At 48.2% G+C, this 16,026-nt stretch overlaps 1 protein-coding gene across 17 annotated transcripts in view; it reads left to right on the forward strand.

Moving 5' to 3' along the window:
- ZNF618 (zinc finger protein 618) overlaps positions 1-16,026 on the forward strand; it is a 162,972-nt gene that overhangs the window by 133,493 nt on the left and 13,453 nt on the right. For 16 of the 17 annotated variants that reach the window (XM_054084602.1, XM_054084586.1, XM_054084587.1 and 13 more), the window contains 2 exons: positions 646-702; positions 14,504-14,581. In XM_054084602.1, the coding sequence (XP_053940577.1) occupies positions 646-702; positions 14,504-14,581 (135 nt within the window). The remainder of the gene's footprint in view (positions 1-645; positions 703-14,503; positions 14,582-16,026) is intronic. The other variant, XM_054084591.1, reaches the window with a different exon arrangement.

Genomic DNA, 16,026 nt, shown 5'->3' on the forward strand with positions numbered 1-16,026 from the left:
TACAGCGATGCTAAATGTGGTAGTGTATTTACACATCGCTGTAACTCGACTCCAGCTGTTTGTGGGTTTGCTACATCAGATGTGTAAATGTAGGACCAGAATACATGTGAAGAAGAAATTAAAATTTACCTCCCTTCTGGAGTATCCTTTTGAGTTTTAAGTCCAAGTAGTGGTTCTCTATACAAGATTTTAATACTAGTAGTGTAACCCCTTGCCTTCCTGGATGCTGTGATTCTCTTAGGCTCCACAATTGGAATGTAACAGACAGATGAGATGAAATGTAATTTCAGCATCTTGATCCAGAGATAAATAACATGCCAGCAGAAAAGGCTGGCTTGCCTCCCCCCATTCCCCATTCAAGGGTACCGTGACATGGTGTTTTTCACTCTGCTAGCTCGAATGGACAGGTAAGGGAAGGGATTTCCCCCTGGAGCAGGGTACACAGCATCTGTTGAGGGGGCTTATGTTGGCCTCAGGGGCTTTCTGGAAGCATGTTGAAAGAGAATGAAGCCGTGTTGGAAAACCCACGTGCGGTAGAAGAGTGGGTGATAGGGAACGGGAAAAATGTTGTTTGTTACTAAAATACTGCGTGTGTTGTTTTGGGGCAAAATCCTGTACTAATCCAAGCATTCACCACAATTACAGCTGTACATTCGGGGACAGAAAAACCTAAAGAAAAGCGATGTAAGCAGAACCCATCAGGTGAGCTCATCTCTGTGTTTCAGGTCCTTGTACTCTTTACTCCTGTTCCACTCGGTAGCAGCAGTCAGGAGGCCTCGGGGGCTTCAGTCACCCAACCAGGCTGGCAGACAGGACACAAAACCATGTAGTTCACTGGCTGCCAGGAGTCAGTAGCCTGACTCACTGCCCTAAGTGGCCACTTGCCTCTCAGCAGGCCTGCTCCTTATGTCTTGTCTCCTGGAGGTGGTACCAGTGGTTCCTTTGAGGGGGTTCAAAGCCCTCAAGGGCATGTCTGTAACTGCCAACACTGCTGTTTGGGTTCCTGACTCCTCTGGGGCCCTTTGAAAGCAGCAGCCTGAGGTTATTCCTTTTTTCATTCCTGTCAAGCCTTGTGTGGCCTGCAGAGGAATGACGGAATTATCTCCCTTCGTATCAAATGGTTTGTCCATAAAGCCAGGCGTGGGGGTGTTCTGGGAACCACTGGCAAGAAGCACACACATAAAATGTGTGACTGTGTTCTGTCAGAACTGCTGTTAAATAGTGACCCGTCATTGCAGTGACACATCTCACAGATCCCCCCCCGCCATCTCCTTGTACCACCTCACATCACACTCATCCTCCAGAATCTGTTTCTGTCCGAATTGCAACACCGAAAGCACACGAGTAAAAGTTCACAGTAAATATCAAAACACAGCCAGACATTCTCACAAACCGAGTAGTGAGTTTCGTACAATTTTCTCGTTTTAGTTCATTGGAAGTGTTTCTGTCTGCACCACACGTATGGTTGGTTTATTTTGGTGGTGTAGCCCGGGGCCTGGCAGGCTGCAGAGGCACAGCAAGGGCCTCCACTAAGCTTTTCTTTGAGCCACGGAACCTGAGGAACTTAAGTGAATGGCTTGGGATTGGTTTGAGGGGAGTTGGGCTCTGGCTGGAAGCAATTTTTTTCTGCCTGACACACTCCTCAAAGCCAGACTGTTGCATGGGGATGTATAAACTTCTCTTTTCCCCTTTGACTTATCTATCCCTCCTCTTTCTCAGCCTGTTCCCCCCCCCCCACCCCCTTTACTTCATCTTTGTGCTGCTTCCTGTTGTGTCCCATTCAGTGCTCTTTTCCAGATCATGCACCAAGCCATTTCTTCTCTTCTATTTCTTCTTCTTCTCAGGAGTCGGTCCAAATGTTCTCATTCATCACAGCTTGAGTGAGCATCACTGTGTCACACTGTGAATGGAACTGGTGATCAGAGAGGCCATGGAGAGCCATCTGCATGCCTGGGTGTCCAAGCAAAGCTCTCACTAACTTCCTTTTGGAAGAGCTAATGTGTCCTTACCTCCCCATTTTCCTTCTTTCCATGGCTGGTGGGACAAACTGTGTGGCTTAGTGTTCTCATGTGCCACGTGAACTCTTGGGACTGATTCCAGCGTTGTTGGCTTGTCCTCTCCTGTGCTCCAGCCAGCAGATTTTACACAGGCAGGGAAGCAGCTGGTGATAATGTGGTTGAGAATGACAGAAGGACTGACACTTCCATCCTCCCCACTCCCATCTGCTGCCTATCACCAAACACATGCTGCTGTAACGAACAGTCCTCAGGTTTGGGAGGTGAACGTAGGTCCTGGTGGAGCAGCCTGAGAACTCGTTAAATGCTTCGTTCCCTGTACCACTTGCTTTCTGTGGATATGAGTTCTGTGTCACAGGTTCAGTTACAGTGACAACAAAGAGAGCAGCAGAATTTCTTTAGGCCATCCAGCCGAGTACGCGATGCTCTCTCCGTGTGTCAGCATCCTGACTTGTAGTACCATCGACCACTCCCTGTCTGGAGTGAGGGGGAGGACAGGAGGGCGGGAAGGTCAGCAGCTAAAACAGACTTGGATGCAATTCTGTAGGGAGTCCTAAGTGGGAATAAGACAGCCAGAAAGGGAAAGGTTGGATTTCAGATGTCTGTTCCCTATGCACTACCCCAGTCCTTGTCATAGTGACTACAGGTACCTGGTATCCCGATCTGAGTAACGTGGCCTCTTGTTGTCCATAAACCAGCAGCAGTTCCTGATCTGCACGGCAAACGCTGCTTTGTGACTGTGTTTGAGTCCATCTACTAGCAGAAAGTCCTTTTCCCAGCAGGGTGTGATGGAGCCACGGGGTGGATGGAGAAGGGCTGTTGAGCTGCCATCCATGTCATGACTGGGAGAGTGACCTTTGTGTTACTGGGAAAGAATCTCTACAGCCCTAAAAACTTGGTTTTTTATGAAACCTGGAAGTTTCACAGTGCTTTAAAAATAATATCTTCTAAAATTTGTGGATTGCTTCCATGTGCCTCTTCTGGAGCGCAGGCAGCTGACACAGAGGTCCCAAGTCTCGTGAAGCTTGTGGTTATTCACTACTGCACTAAGCAAGGTCCAGACAATAATGGCCTGATCCCAAAAGATGGAATTGGCTCATAGTGATGTGTGAGCTGTTAATCTTAGGTGCTGTAAAGCTGCTTTCAAGAAAACACTCCTTAGTGGTGGTTGTTTTGCCGAGTCTTGACTTGAGCAGGGTTTCTTTGTACTAAATTCCGAACAGTATTTGAAGGCCAGCGTGGGCAGTACTCTTCCTGCAAAAGCAAGAGATTATCAGCCTGAGCATGAGATGGAAAAGTCCCCAGAAAGGGACTGATATGGGAGTTGTGTTCAGTTTTGGTGGCTTGATGGCTTCCTCTTGCACCGTGCGTGGCTGGAGCGGGTAGAGCAGGGTTTGGCTGGGTCCGTGCAGGCTTGGCCCTGCAGCGATGCAGTGTGAAACCAGACATGTTAATGCCCACACGCTGACGTCTCTCCCGCATCTCACTGTTTACCTGACTTTGGGAAGACTCAGGGGCAGTGACCACCTCTGACTTAGTGTGTGCTGCATAATCCTACCTTGACCTGTTGTTTGGGACACTTTGGATGACTCCTTACCGAAATGAAGAATTACAGCAGCTGTAGGCCAAGAGGGATGGAGGGAATTCTGAGACTTTTAACAAGATTAAAAGCAAAGCAATAAGAAAAAAAAAAAGAAATCCTTTAGTTGAATACCCTAAAATACAGCCATTGCAAGAAAAAAACTAATTGAACTTGGCAGTATTTACTGATGTCTAAACTTGCTGGGTGTTTTGAATGTGAAAGAGACAACATTGAAAATTATGTGGGGAATTGGGAAATATTTTTAACTTTCAGGGTTGATTTAAGCTGTATAAATATGTCTCAATTTCCTCTGCTGCATTAGGAAGCTGTTATTGTCATAAGTTCCAGTGGAACAAATTTTAGCATTTACAGTGTTTAAAATGTCAGTGCTTTTCATTCATATTTACACAGGGAAGCTTTTCTTTCCTGCAGGGTTTATTTCAGGCTGGTTAGGGGGCAAGGGAAATATCTGTTTTAGAATCAGCTTCGTGCCAAGCTGAGGTGAGATTGAGACAAAAAAAAAAGTTAATTTCCTCCTTTTGGTTTAGAAGTAAAAATTGTTGGGAAAGTCTGAGAGGTGCAAGTTCTCGAAATTTTAAGGACACGGGAAAAGTTTAAACACAGGCTTAGTCCTATTTCCTCATATTATATGCTGTATTTTTTTTTTAGTGAATTAGTTCTAAGTGCAAAGCATTTTTCAGTTGTGCACTGTATTTTCCTATGTGTGCAGTGCACTTAAGATTGCTACATTTAGAGAGTGAAAAGGTACGCAAGCAGCATCCTCCAGTATAATACGGATTCTGATTCCCATCTAGTCTTAGCATGGAACTATTTAAAGGAGACGGGTAATTAAAAATGTCTCAACCAGCACTTGCTGCATAAACCCAGTATTTTTAGCATGTGCGAAGCAGAGTGGTCTTTTAATCAGAAATAGGCAGGATGTCTGTCATGCATAGCAACCGAGCAGAACCAACCTTTGGTTTTATGGAAAGCAGCAAAACAGCAGAGCACAAATCAGTTTTAAACTCAAGATGTAAATCTCTCCTGAAGCTTTGTTTGGTGGTGGTGGAAGCAGATGTGATGCTCGCTTGAGTCCCCTGTGCAAGGTCTGTTGCTGCTCCTGCCCTTCCGATACCAGGTCCTGTCATGCACGCTAATGGATGGCCAGGCTCGGGGATCCAACAGTGGCTGCTGCCAAGCTTCTGGGGTGAAGCATCTTGCATCGTTGCGTTGAGGTGGTTGTCAGCATCACTGTGTGTTCTCAAGACTTGAGTTGATGGGTGATGTCACTACAGAGTTAAGGATGCTCAGGTCCTCAAGCTGCCGGTCCAAGAGGGCTGATTTGCCCTGGAAGTGCAGGTGGTCATGGTGCGCACAAGGGAGGAGTCCACTGTGCGCGTTAGAAGTGCTGGGATGTTCCTTCTCCCTCCCTCCTGACCATGTTTCCTCTTCTGCTCCTTCTCTGCAGTCCAGTGATCATACAACACATCCAAATCCGGTTGGATTTCTTCTGGGAGGATGTGACTTTTAGGCTGGGATTTTTGGGAGTTGAATCCAGCTTTAATGCTTGGGGCGTAACAATTCTTGGGTGTTGATGACAGTTTGGTGTTAGCACAGCCAGTTCCTGCACCTCTGCCTCCTGAGACGCCCCCAGCTGGCTCACAGGTTACGAAGTACAAATCCCGTTCAAGTAGTTAATCTCTTGGCAAATCTCTTTCTCATCTGTTGGTTGGTTTGCAAACAGTACAAGCCTGCTACTGCTGCCTTCCTGTTGAGCTGGGAGGTCCAAGCCTGCTGCTGGCCATGCTGGAGGAGTGAGGAAAAAGAGGGGCTGAGCTCCCACACTGGAGAACACAGGGAATGCTGACCAAGGGGTAACTGAATTGCACAGGCATGAGGCTGCATTTAAAGCAGCCTAAAACTGATGTGCTCAGGTGAAGGATTACTGTCTGAGCACAGTTCTCACTGTTGGAAGAAGAGTAACACAGGGAAAGGCGTCGTTTAAGAAAGTATCACTTTGCTGCTTTGGGTAAATAAGAGCCTCTTTGTCCATTGAGCATTTGCATGGAATTGAGGTTTCCAGGAATGAAGTGTTTATTTCTGTTGCCACATTCATTGAAGTTGTTCCAGACTTGTCCTGTTGAACAGACAGCTTATAGACAGGAAGAAAGATATCTGAGTTAAAATAACCATTCAGCAGCACGTCTCTGTGGGTGAGATCCTGCCAATTGCTTGGGAGCTCTGGGACAACAGGAAGGACGTTGAGACAATAGAAATAAAAGACATAGAGGCGAGAGTGGGAGCAGTAAGCAAAAACTGGGAATGCACAACCAGTGTTATGAGCCGTGGTTGCAGTCCTCAAGTGCGGAGCCTGTGTTGGGCTGAGGCTGGACAGGACATGGTGAAAAGGGTCATGGATAGACCAATACATGGGGAGAAAAAGGTGAACTCTTGCTTCAGTTTTGCCTGGAGAATCTGTGGAGTGGAATATTAGCAAATCCTAAAGCAAGCCATTAATCGTTCAAACTCCCACACTTTCCTGCCTGTTCTCTGAGCGGTTGCGTTGGTGGAGCTGGCTGTGCTGTGGCAGAGACATTACAGTGCATGGATAACAAAATAGCCCATAATATACAGACCAGGAAAAAAAAACAGCAGTCTTCTCCTAAAATACCATAATAGCGATGTTTAGCAACTGGCTTGAACTTGTGTTGCAGACTAACAATGGTTTTCACGTCTGTAGGAAGGCATAATGAGGACACGACGTTAGCCCTGTAGGCTGGGGAGCACCCGGAGAGGACTCGTGTTGAGAGTTCACTGCGGTGTAGCCAGAGGTGTTTGCCATTGCTGTGCTCCTCCTCCAGATCAAAGTGATTTCTAGGGGGGAGGTAGAATGTCTGGCTTTGGACTTAAAAGCTTACTTACCTCTCGGGTGCTGAAAGAGCCCTTGAAAGCCTGAAGCCACGGGACAGTCCTGTCAGCATCCGTGTGTTCACTTAATAAATACAGCGCTTCCCAAAGCAGAGGCAGAGCGCACAAACAGTGAAAGACTGGTGCCTAGAGGAACCTGCCCAGTTCTGCTGCTCAGTAGAAGCAGGCTAGGAACCTGTTCCAGGGAAGATCTTCCTCCAGATGCAGATCTCATCAGCTGCAAATAGTAGTCAGTGCGATGCTGGGTAATAGAAATTTGTTAGGTGGTCAGCAGCGTTCTGAATCCAGCTGGTGCTTTCCATACCCGTTCCATAGCACTGTCTATTCATGTGTTTGCCAAGCATCATCCATGTCTTCATCTTCATTCCTTACTGGCTGGCCTTTCCAGCTGAAGCCATCTTGAACAGCTCGGATCCTCGTCATGTTGGAATATTTAGCAGGAAGGCTTCACTGTGTTTGACCGAGGAAGTTAATGAGTTATGTTTTCCTTCCAAGCAAGTCTGGGCAAGTCTGCAGCTCTGAGAGCTTTGTTCACTGATGCATCAGTTCATAACTTTGGACGTGGGACTACCTTGTAAACACCCTGAACTGATGACTGAATGTTTGACACTAATAATTTCTTCCCTTCTGCACGGGTTTGACACTAAAGAACCTCACTTGGAAGCTATAGGGAATGCACAGGGTCTGAGGTGCAGGGAGTCACTGCTTCTGCTCCAGTGCCCCACGGGGTGGATGCAGACGGCCCCTTGTTGACCAAGGGCTCGTTGAGCATCTAGAGTTTCCATTCCTTTCAGTCACACCTGGAAGAGAGTCAGTCTGCAAGGTGTGCTCAGCAGAAAATGTCCATTCTCAACCTGAAGTGACATGCAAAGATTAGGATCTCTCTCCTCTGGGATATCATCCAGTGAAGTTAAAACACCCTGGTTTTCCTTCCTAGCTTCAGTCTTGAGGACGCTTCATGGTGAATCTGGATATTTACAGCTGGGGCCGCAAAAAAACATTTGTAAAGGATTTCTTGCCTCTTTAGCTTTTCCTCTGCTCCCTGCCCAGCTGACTGTTTCCATCGCTGTAGCACAATGTACATTAAAATCTCTGGACCTTTCAAAATGGGAAGGGAAGGTGCAGATTCTTGGCCATGAGAAACTTAGGAAAATGCTGAGAGAGAAAATCCACAGCTGGACATGTCATGATTTGCAGTAAACACAAAGCCCCATCCTGTCACAGTGCGGAGTATAGATAAGGATCCGTGAGCAGGCGGCCAGAGCTGTGTCACTTGCAGTGAGGTCTCTGCCAATCTCAATATTTAAATCTCTTTCTTTTTTGCAGAAACTGCAAGTCCCCCTGTTTCAAATCCTTTCCCACTTTTACAAAGTAAGTGTGACGGATTTCTGTGGCACGCAAAGGCAGAGACTTCCACCCTGCAGCCGTGCTGCCCTGCTCTCTTAGCATTTTTCATGTTTAAATAGATTATTACTTATTACAAGTCCAGGTGCCAAAAGCCAAATGCCTCACTTCTGTGGCTCTGCTTTCAGATTTAAATGCAACAGAAAGCCTTCAGGGTGTTTCTGTGGCTGCCAGACCATTCAGACTCACTCACAGCCACCTTGGAGTTCAGTTTTGTGAGCTATGCCAATAATGCATGTTCTGAGGGACCAAGGTTTGAAGACTGAAAACGAATCCATTGTTGAGTTGTATTTATGTGCAGGAATGTCTTCATGGCTCAACTCACTCAGCACCTTTGCAGAGACCTTGGGTCCGAGAGCACAGATGAGGAATGAGAGTCCAGGACTTGGTGGTGAGCAACCAGGAGGAGGAGGAGAGTAGGTTTGGCATGGATGCAAGTGGTCTCTGCTCAAGGTTCTGCCTCATGTCCTTGGTGCTTTCAACAAGCAGACCTTCTTCCTTTGCCTCACAGCGTGTTTGGTTACTGCTTGGCTTGCAGCTGGGTTTTAGGGTTGATACTGTCTGCACTCGCCTCATAATCCCTTGGTGTAGAAGACCTTGGAGCCCTGCACCCTGAGCATGACTGCGGTGGCACAGGACGCTTATTCTTTCTCCACTTATAAACATGAAAAAGAAGTGGGAGCTTTATTCGGAACATGAGAGTTCACGTTGGAAGAGAAATCAAATGATTGCCAACAGATGTAACAGCTGTGAGGCATTCGGGACTCCTGCTTCATAACACCTCTTGGTGTAGCACTTCCGTTATTGTCTGAAATGGGTGGAAGAGAGAAAGCCTCTCTCCAAGAAAGTTCCCCTTAATTTGGTGTGTGACGGTGTATTTTTAGGAGGCTGCTGCTGAGTCGCAGCTATGGGAAGGCACAGTTCCACTGTTGTTAAAGCTAAAGCCAGTGGAAACACGGGACGAAAAAGTTTCCCTTATAGTTTTTCTGCATTTGTTTTTCATCACAGTGTGGACAGAACTGTTGAAATGTGGGTCCTTTGTGTGGAAGAGCGAGCTGCCTGGGGCTCTGCTCCCTGCACTGCATCTGTCACTGCTCTGGCGCTGGGTTCCACTCGTGCACAAGCAGCTCAGGGTAGTTTCTGTTGAAACTTTCTGTTAAAAGCTCTCAACTCATGTTCGCTCCTGGCCTCACACCAGGCTCTGCGATTTTCTCTGGCTTAGATGTGGCAGTGAGAGTTAACATGGGAATTAGAGTGATTTATTTAACCTAAGCACAAGTGCTGTTTTTCCTCTGTCTTGGCTCACACAGCCTGTGCCTGACTCTGGAACTGTGTTCTCTGGGTGTGTATAAAGCACTAATAAAAGTGTCTAATAATAGCCCCAGGGAAAGATATTTTAAATTGTGCAACCAGCTGTGAGCATTAGTTCTGTGTGACTCAAGAGACTGAAGAGGCTTCAGCAGCTGCTTGTGCTTTAGGTTTCTGTAAAGGTATTTTCAGATAGCACCAGTAACCGTTAAGAGTGATAGAATCACAGGCTGGTTTGCGTTGGAAGTGACCTCAGAGCCCATCCAGTCCCTTCCCCTGCCATGGGCAGGGACACCTCCCACTGGATCAGGTTGCTCCAAGCCCCATCCAACCTGGCCTTGAACACCTCCAGGGATGGGGCAGCCACCACTGCTCTGGGCAACCTGGGCCAGGGCCTCCCCACACTCGCAGCAAAACATTTCTTCCTAAGATCTCATCTCAATCTCCCCTCTTTCAGCTCAAAACCATTTCCCCTCATCCTGTCCCTCCACTCCCTGATCCAGAGCCCCTCCCCAGCTTTCCTGGAGCCCCTTTCAGTACTGGAAGCTGCTCTAAGGTCTCCCCACAGCCTTCTCTTCTCCGGGCTGAACAGCCCCAACTGTCTCAGCCCATCCTTGTACATACAGGAGGTGCTCCTCCACATGATGTGACAACATGGCATGCTCAGAGCAGAGAGAGACCTCACCCACAGAGCAGGTTGGTTTGTCTGGGGAGGAATGTTTTTTGGGAGGAGCAGTACTTTGTGTCCAGGGCACCGCAGAATGATGTTCTTCCTTCTGAGGGGAAAGCTCTTTGGTTTGATAGGAGAGTGAATTGGTGTTGAGTGGGGATGCTGCGATGCATGAGTTTCAGACTGAGCTTGCAGGAGGCTGCTGGAATTGCCTGGGCTGGCTGCTCACAGTTGCAGTGGCAGCTCTTGCTTGCAGTGAATTTGAATATGCAACCTCTCTGTGTTGTGGGAAAACTTGAGAGTGAGAGTCAGACTCCACTGGGATCTGCTGGCTGTAGAGAAGCCTTTTTCCTGCTGGCAGACAGGACATGTTCAGAGTGATTTCCTTCTCCTTCCAAATTTCCAAACACTTTGCCTCAGAAGAGCTGTACACAGTCAGGATCTTGGCTCAGTGCAGTTGCTGGAGAGAGGACAGCATCACTGCTTCAGAAACGGTCACTGCCGAACGTGGGGCTCTGCTCCTCTGTGTGGCAGCAGGAAAAGTGGGTGGCACAGCAACAGCGAACACAGTTCCACAGAAAAACCTGCTGGATCTGTGCCCTGAGCTCTGACAGCGAGGAAAGAGGAATCAGAGGAGGAGGAGGTGGGTGGTGATGGTGGGTGGACAGATAGCTGGGGACTGGTGTAGATGCTGTGCTGCCAGTCCCTTTTCTTCTGTGAGATGATGTCCCCTCTCCCTGCCTTCCCGGGTGCTATTTGAGCAGATCTGGCCCACACAACATTTGCCATTTTATGCACAGACTTTCCGCTGCTAGATTTATACTAAGCAATTGCAGAAAGGTTCTGAACACACAGGAACAACACATTGCCAGGGAGGCAGTGGGGCTAATGGTGGCAGCCTGAACTCTGTATGGGTCCAATTTATCATTTCTTATCCTTTTGTGAAGACTTAGGGCCTGTTTGCACCCCTTCTGCAACAAAACCTCTTGTGTGCAGCTCAGCCTTGTGGCAGAACACAGAGGAGAGATGCCCAAAGCCTTGCTTTGCCAGGCTTCCTGTGCAGCAGGTTGCATCAGGGGTCAGGCAGAGCCATTTCCCTGGTGCTACACAGGCTCCAGCTTTTCCTGCTGCTGCAAGAAATTGCATTATACCTATGACTGAATATAAACCCATGGGAGAGCTCAAGATGTATCCCCAAGCCTGCAGAAAATGCAGCATCTCTGGCTGCTGCCCCAGCTTCCCGGCTCTGCGCTTGGCTGTGTGAAAATCTCGCTTTCCAGAGGTGGGTAGAGAGCGGTTGCAGGCTGGCATTTCATCTTCTGAGATGGATAGCGAAGCGTGAGAATGTCACACTACAGCACTATGGTTGAGCATTGCAGGATTTTAATGGTTGGTTGTTATTGTGAAGGTTTTGTAGGGTACAGTAGTGGCAGTGGAGAGGCCACAGGCAGCTTCTTCGAAACTGTAGGACCTCATGCCTGGATCACAGCCTGACCAGCACAAGAAGAGTGACCAGAGCTCAGAATTTCAGACTGTACAAGGGGAATAGTCTGAAAGCAGCCTCCCTGAGCACTCTGCCAGTCTTCTTCCACCCTTTGTGGCTGTGTTAGGTGAGCTTTGGGCTGCATTCACACCCTTCCTTCCCATCACCCAGCCGCTTCAGGCTGAGCAGCCGGTACTGGAGTGAGCTGTGGAAACAAGAGGACGAGAAAGCTTCCCATGCAGGCTGCTGGATTTATCCTCCTTTCCCTTGATATATGTGTGGTCAGAGGTTGTGTTAGTGCAGCAGCGCTTTGCGCCCACTGGGAACTGGTGGTGCCGTGGGATGGTGTATCGTGCACCAGCCTGGGGGGGCTCAGGGCTCTGAGAGCTGTGTTTGTAGGTGTGAACTGGAGTCCCAGCCTGCAGCCTGGGCAGGCCAAGCACATAGCAAGAGACTGCTTGTCCTGCTTTGCTCATACTTAAAGCCTGTCTTGGCCACCCAGAACCATGGGGGCTGTTGGGGAGCGTGAGATGCTCTTGAGGGGTCCATATGGGCAGCACAAATGGGTCCCAATTGTCCTTGTGCTGCCACCAGCTCAGCTGAGACAGAAGAGCAAGGTTCGTGAATTGGAGCAGTCGTGGCAGGACTTGTAGGCCCTTTACTGAGTTCAGTCAACTTCTGGATGCTGTAAAGCTCAGTTGGAGCCAGGAAAAGGAGAGCTGAAATCCTCCCTGGAGGAGGAAGAGCAGAGATCTTGCGGTGGTGCAGAGGGGGCTGTGCTTCCAGGCCAGAGGAAGGGGCACAAGTGGGGCTCACAGGGGTGTTTGGAGCAGTTTTTCCAGTTAACTCCACCTTCAACTTACAAGCAGATATCAAAGGGAGGGGGGATTTACTTGCTGTGCGTATCTGCCCAGATGAGCAGTTGTTTTCCAGCACTGTTTTTTGCCTGGTTTCAGGTGCAGATTGTTTCTTCCTGATCTCCGCCTTCCAGATCCCTCTTCACAGAATCATAGAATCATGGAATGGTTTGGGCTGGAAGGGACCTCAAAGCCCATCCTGCTCCACCTCCTGCCATGGGCAGGGACACCTCCCATTGGATCAGGCTGCTCCAAGCCCCATCCAACCTGGTCTTGAACACCTCCAGGGATGGGGCAGCCACTACTGCTCTGGGCAGCCTGGGCCAGGCCCCCCCCACCCTCACAGCAAAGCATTTCTTCATGAGATCTCATCTCAATCTCCCCTCTTTCAGCTTAAAACTGTTCCTCCTTGTCCTGTCCCTGCATTCCCTCATCCAGAGTCCCTCTCCAGCTTTCCTGGAGCCCCTTCTTCCATTAGATTAATCGAGTGTTTATAGTGACACTTGAAGGGGGAATCTTCTCCTCTCTGATAATGACAGAAGGACTCTAAACACTTAGATTATGTTGTACCTCTTGCGGCATTTTACCACAACTGACTATTCCACTGCTGATGACTTCACCTGAAACAGCCTGTCCATGTCAGTTCTCCCAGTCTTGAAATTCCTGTGTGCCACTCAGTGGCCAAAGTCTTCCCTTCTTTTCACGAGCACAATAACCTGAGGACAGCGTTTCGGAACTTCCTTTATACAGCAAAGCACAGGAGCAGCATCACAAGGAATTACAATAATTTAAATAAAGCACTGAGCACAGCTCCTCCAGATGCAGCCGGCTCCAACATTTCAGTGGGCTGGAGATTCTGTGAGAAGGGCATAGCAGGCTGTTTAACATTATGGCGTATTAAGTATAGCTCATACAAACTGCTTATGGCCTCTTATGTTTTTCCTTGGAGCTCCTTTAGCCATTTGTGAATTCTGGGTTTGCTGCCTGAGTAGACGTCTTGCAGATTGTAGCAAAGTCGGGCTTGGGCTTTCCTATATTTTGGTTCTTCCATCCTGGATGCTGGTGCTTTTGCCTACATGCAATAGATTTCTTGAGTTTCATTGATGCAAAGTATGTTTTTCCCTTCAAATGTAGAGATGGCTGGGATACTGGAGCAATAGACCCCGCTCTGCGTATGCCAGGCATTTATTTATGAAGTTATTTATAACCCAAATGCTTGCATTTGTCCATTCTGCTGTTAGAAAACAAATGCCACGGCGTAGCTGGTGGCAGCGTGTAGATCTGTCTGAAGGTACAGAAGCAAACTGCAGCGTTAATGTATTTCACCCACTCTAGTTTGATATTATATCTGTCAACCAGTGCACTCTGCTAATACTGTTTAAACGAGCCACTGCAAACATTTGCTATTAGGCTAATTCAGTGGAAAAAATGCACTTCCAACACCCTTGTTAGGACAGAACTAAATGTATCTTTCGGCTTGTGAGGGAGCTCTGCACCCAGCTCTTTCCTGACTCCGGCTCATCCATATTAACTCTGGCAACACGACTCTCCCGCTCTGCTCTCAGGCTTCTGGCGCAGCTCTGGTTTCTGTACTTCTTCCCCTCCACTCTCCTTACCCCCAGGCCTTGCTGCTGCCGAGCCCACTGACTCTCACCATCCCCAAGTCTCGCTGCGCTTGTCGACAGCCACAACAGCCCAAGCTGGGTTCCCCAAGGCACTGCTCCATGCCCCAGCGTGGGAGCAACAGGGTTTTTCACAGCCCGCTGCTCCTTGTCTTACCCAGGAAAGGCAGCAGAGATTGGAATTGGACAGAATTGACTGTAGGATCAATTCACCATGCTTTGCTTTCAGACTTAAACAGAGCAAGGACATGCTTAAAACAGCAGGCGTTAAGGTAGTGAGCCCCGGTGAGTGTGCAGCCTCTCTGATCCTTGTGCAGATCCACTGAGATCCTGCATTCCAGCAGGAGCTTCAGTGTAGTGTGCGAGCTGTCCCCCTGCCATCCCGGGCTTTCTCGTGGCAGTAAAGTGGGAATAAATGCGTGAGCCTGGCCCAGGACACAGTGAGGTGTCCCAGCGCTTTCCCAAATCCCAGCCGGTTCGATCCTCAGGAGCAGCTGTGCTGTGCACACACGGGCTGAGGTGACGAGGATCGGGCCCAGGGCGCTGCCCTGTTGCTGTACAAACTGAAGTATGCTCCTGTGCAGCTTCCCTGCATACTCTGTGTAATTCTTCTGAACTGATCTCTCCCAAACAGAGCCTTACACCTGTGGAGCTTGTGGAATCCAGTTCCAGTTTTATAACAATCTCCTGGAGCACATGCAGTCCCATGCAGGTAAGCTGGGCGCTTCGACTTGCTTAAAGCGGAGAACTAAATTCTGCGCTGATGACCCCATTGTGTGTCAGTAGAGCTCTCCGTGCTCACAGTTTCCAAAGCCCCAGTGATTTCACCTGCAGCAAAACAAATATCCCAAAGCTGGAGCACAGAGCAGTGGCTGCAGCAATGCAAGGCTCAGGGTGGATCATGAGTATTACTTCTTGCCATAGGAAGAGAGGAAAGAGGAAAACTACTGATTCCTTTTATCAAAGGTATCTAGGGAATGCCCAGGCATTAATGGGTCGCTCCTCCAAGCAGATTAAATCCCTCTAAAAAAGGCAGTTCTCATTGGAACAAACAAAGCCAAACTGCTTGCGGGGCAGCAGAGCCTTTGCCTACATAAGTCTTTTCCCATGCTTGTGTCTCCTGCAGTTCTGCAAAGGGCTGAAATGTGTTCTCAGAAGAATTTGCCACTTCATTAGTTGTGTTTCTTTCCTTCTCAGTTATCCACAAAAGGAAATTCTGAGGGGTGGTTCCACTGGCTGATTTCTGAGCCACCTTTTTATTCTCTATCTCAATACAGAAGAGAAGATTCTAAAATTGCAAAGCCAGAGCTCTTTCACAGTCAGTGGTCAGAATATGCAAGGATGTAGAAATAGGAACTTTTTATCTTTTTATCTTTTTTTTCCTCTTGAATGAATGTTCAAGTGAATTAACAAAGGTTTCCAAACGAATTCACCTTCAGCAGAGCTGTGTTCTCTGACAGACAGCTGCTCTGTTGCGATACACTTTCAGTGCTCGCGTTCACCCTCACTGTACAGGTAGGAGGCACTTAAGAGTGGTGTGGAAGGATCAGTGGCTTGAGGAAAAGCAGATTTTCTGTTCTCCAGCAGTAATTCTCATCAAAGGTCTTATATTGTTCTGTGTTTTAGTCCTACTTCTATTGAGTCTCCCTTGAGTTCTTCATCCATGCAGATCCTCGCTCCCACTTCAGTTCTCACTGGTGAATCTTAGTGCAGGCTTTGTCTGTTGTTCAGCAGCTTCTTTATGATCTTTGTAATGTTACAAATAGATATTTAGGGTGATTTGTTGTAAGGCGATATGAGTTTTGCGGGTATTATTTTTTTGTTAGAGCATAAGCTGGTTACCGTGGAGTAACTGGACTTCCTGTTACCCCGAGGAGCGGGGAAGCTAACAACGACAAGTAGAGATTGCCGTCGACAAGCAGCAACAATAGATCCCAAAAGACAGAGTGATGGCAGGTGCTGTCACTGTGTCTTTTGGGATCTATTGTTGCTGCTTGTCGATGGCAATCTCTGCTTGTCCAAGCTGCATCCTGACCATCCCATTCCTTCTTCTGGTCTCTGGTAATCAAAGGCAGCATTTTGAGTTACAGCTCTTGGTGACACTGAGTAGAAGAGCTGCAAGGGAGGGCCCGAGGCTGAGGTATCACAGGGGAGAAC

The sequence above is a fragment of the Cuculus canorus genome, chromosome 19 (genome assembly GCF_017976375.1).
Source record: "Cuculus canorus isolate bCucCan1 chromosome 19, bCucCan1.pri, whole genome shotgun sequence".
Taxonomy (NCBI): Eukaryota; Metazoa; Chordata; class Aves; order Cuculiformes; family Cuculidae; genus Cuculus; species Cuculus canorus.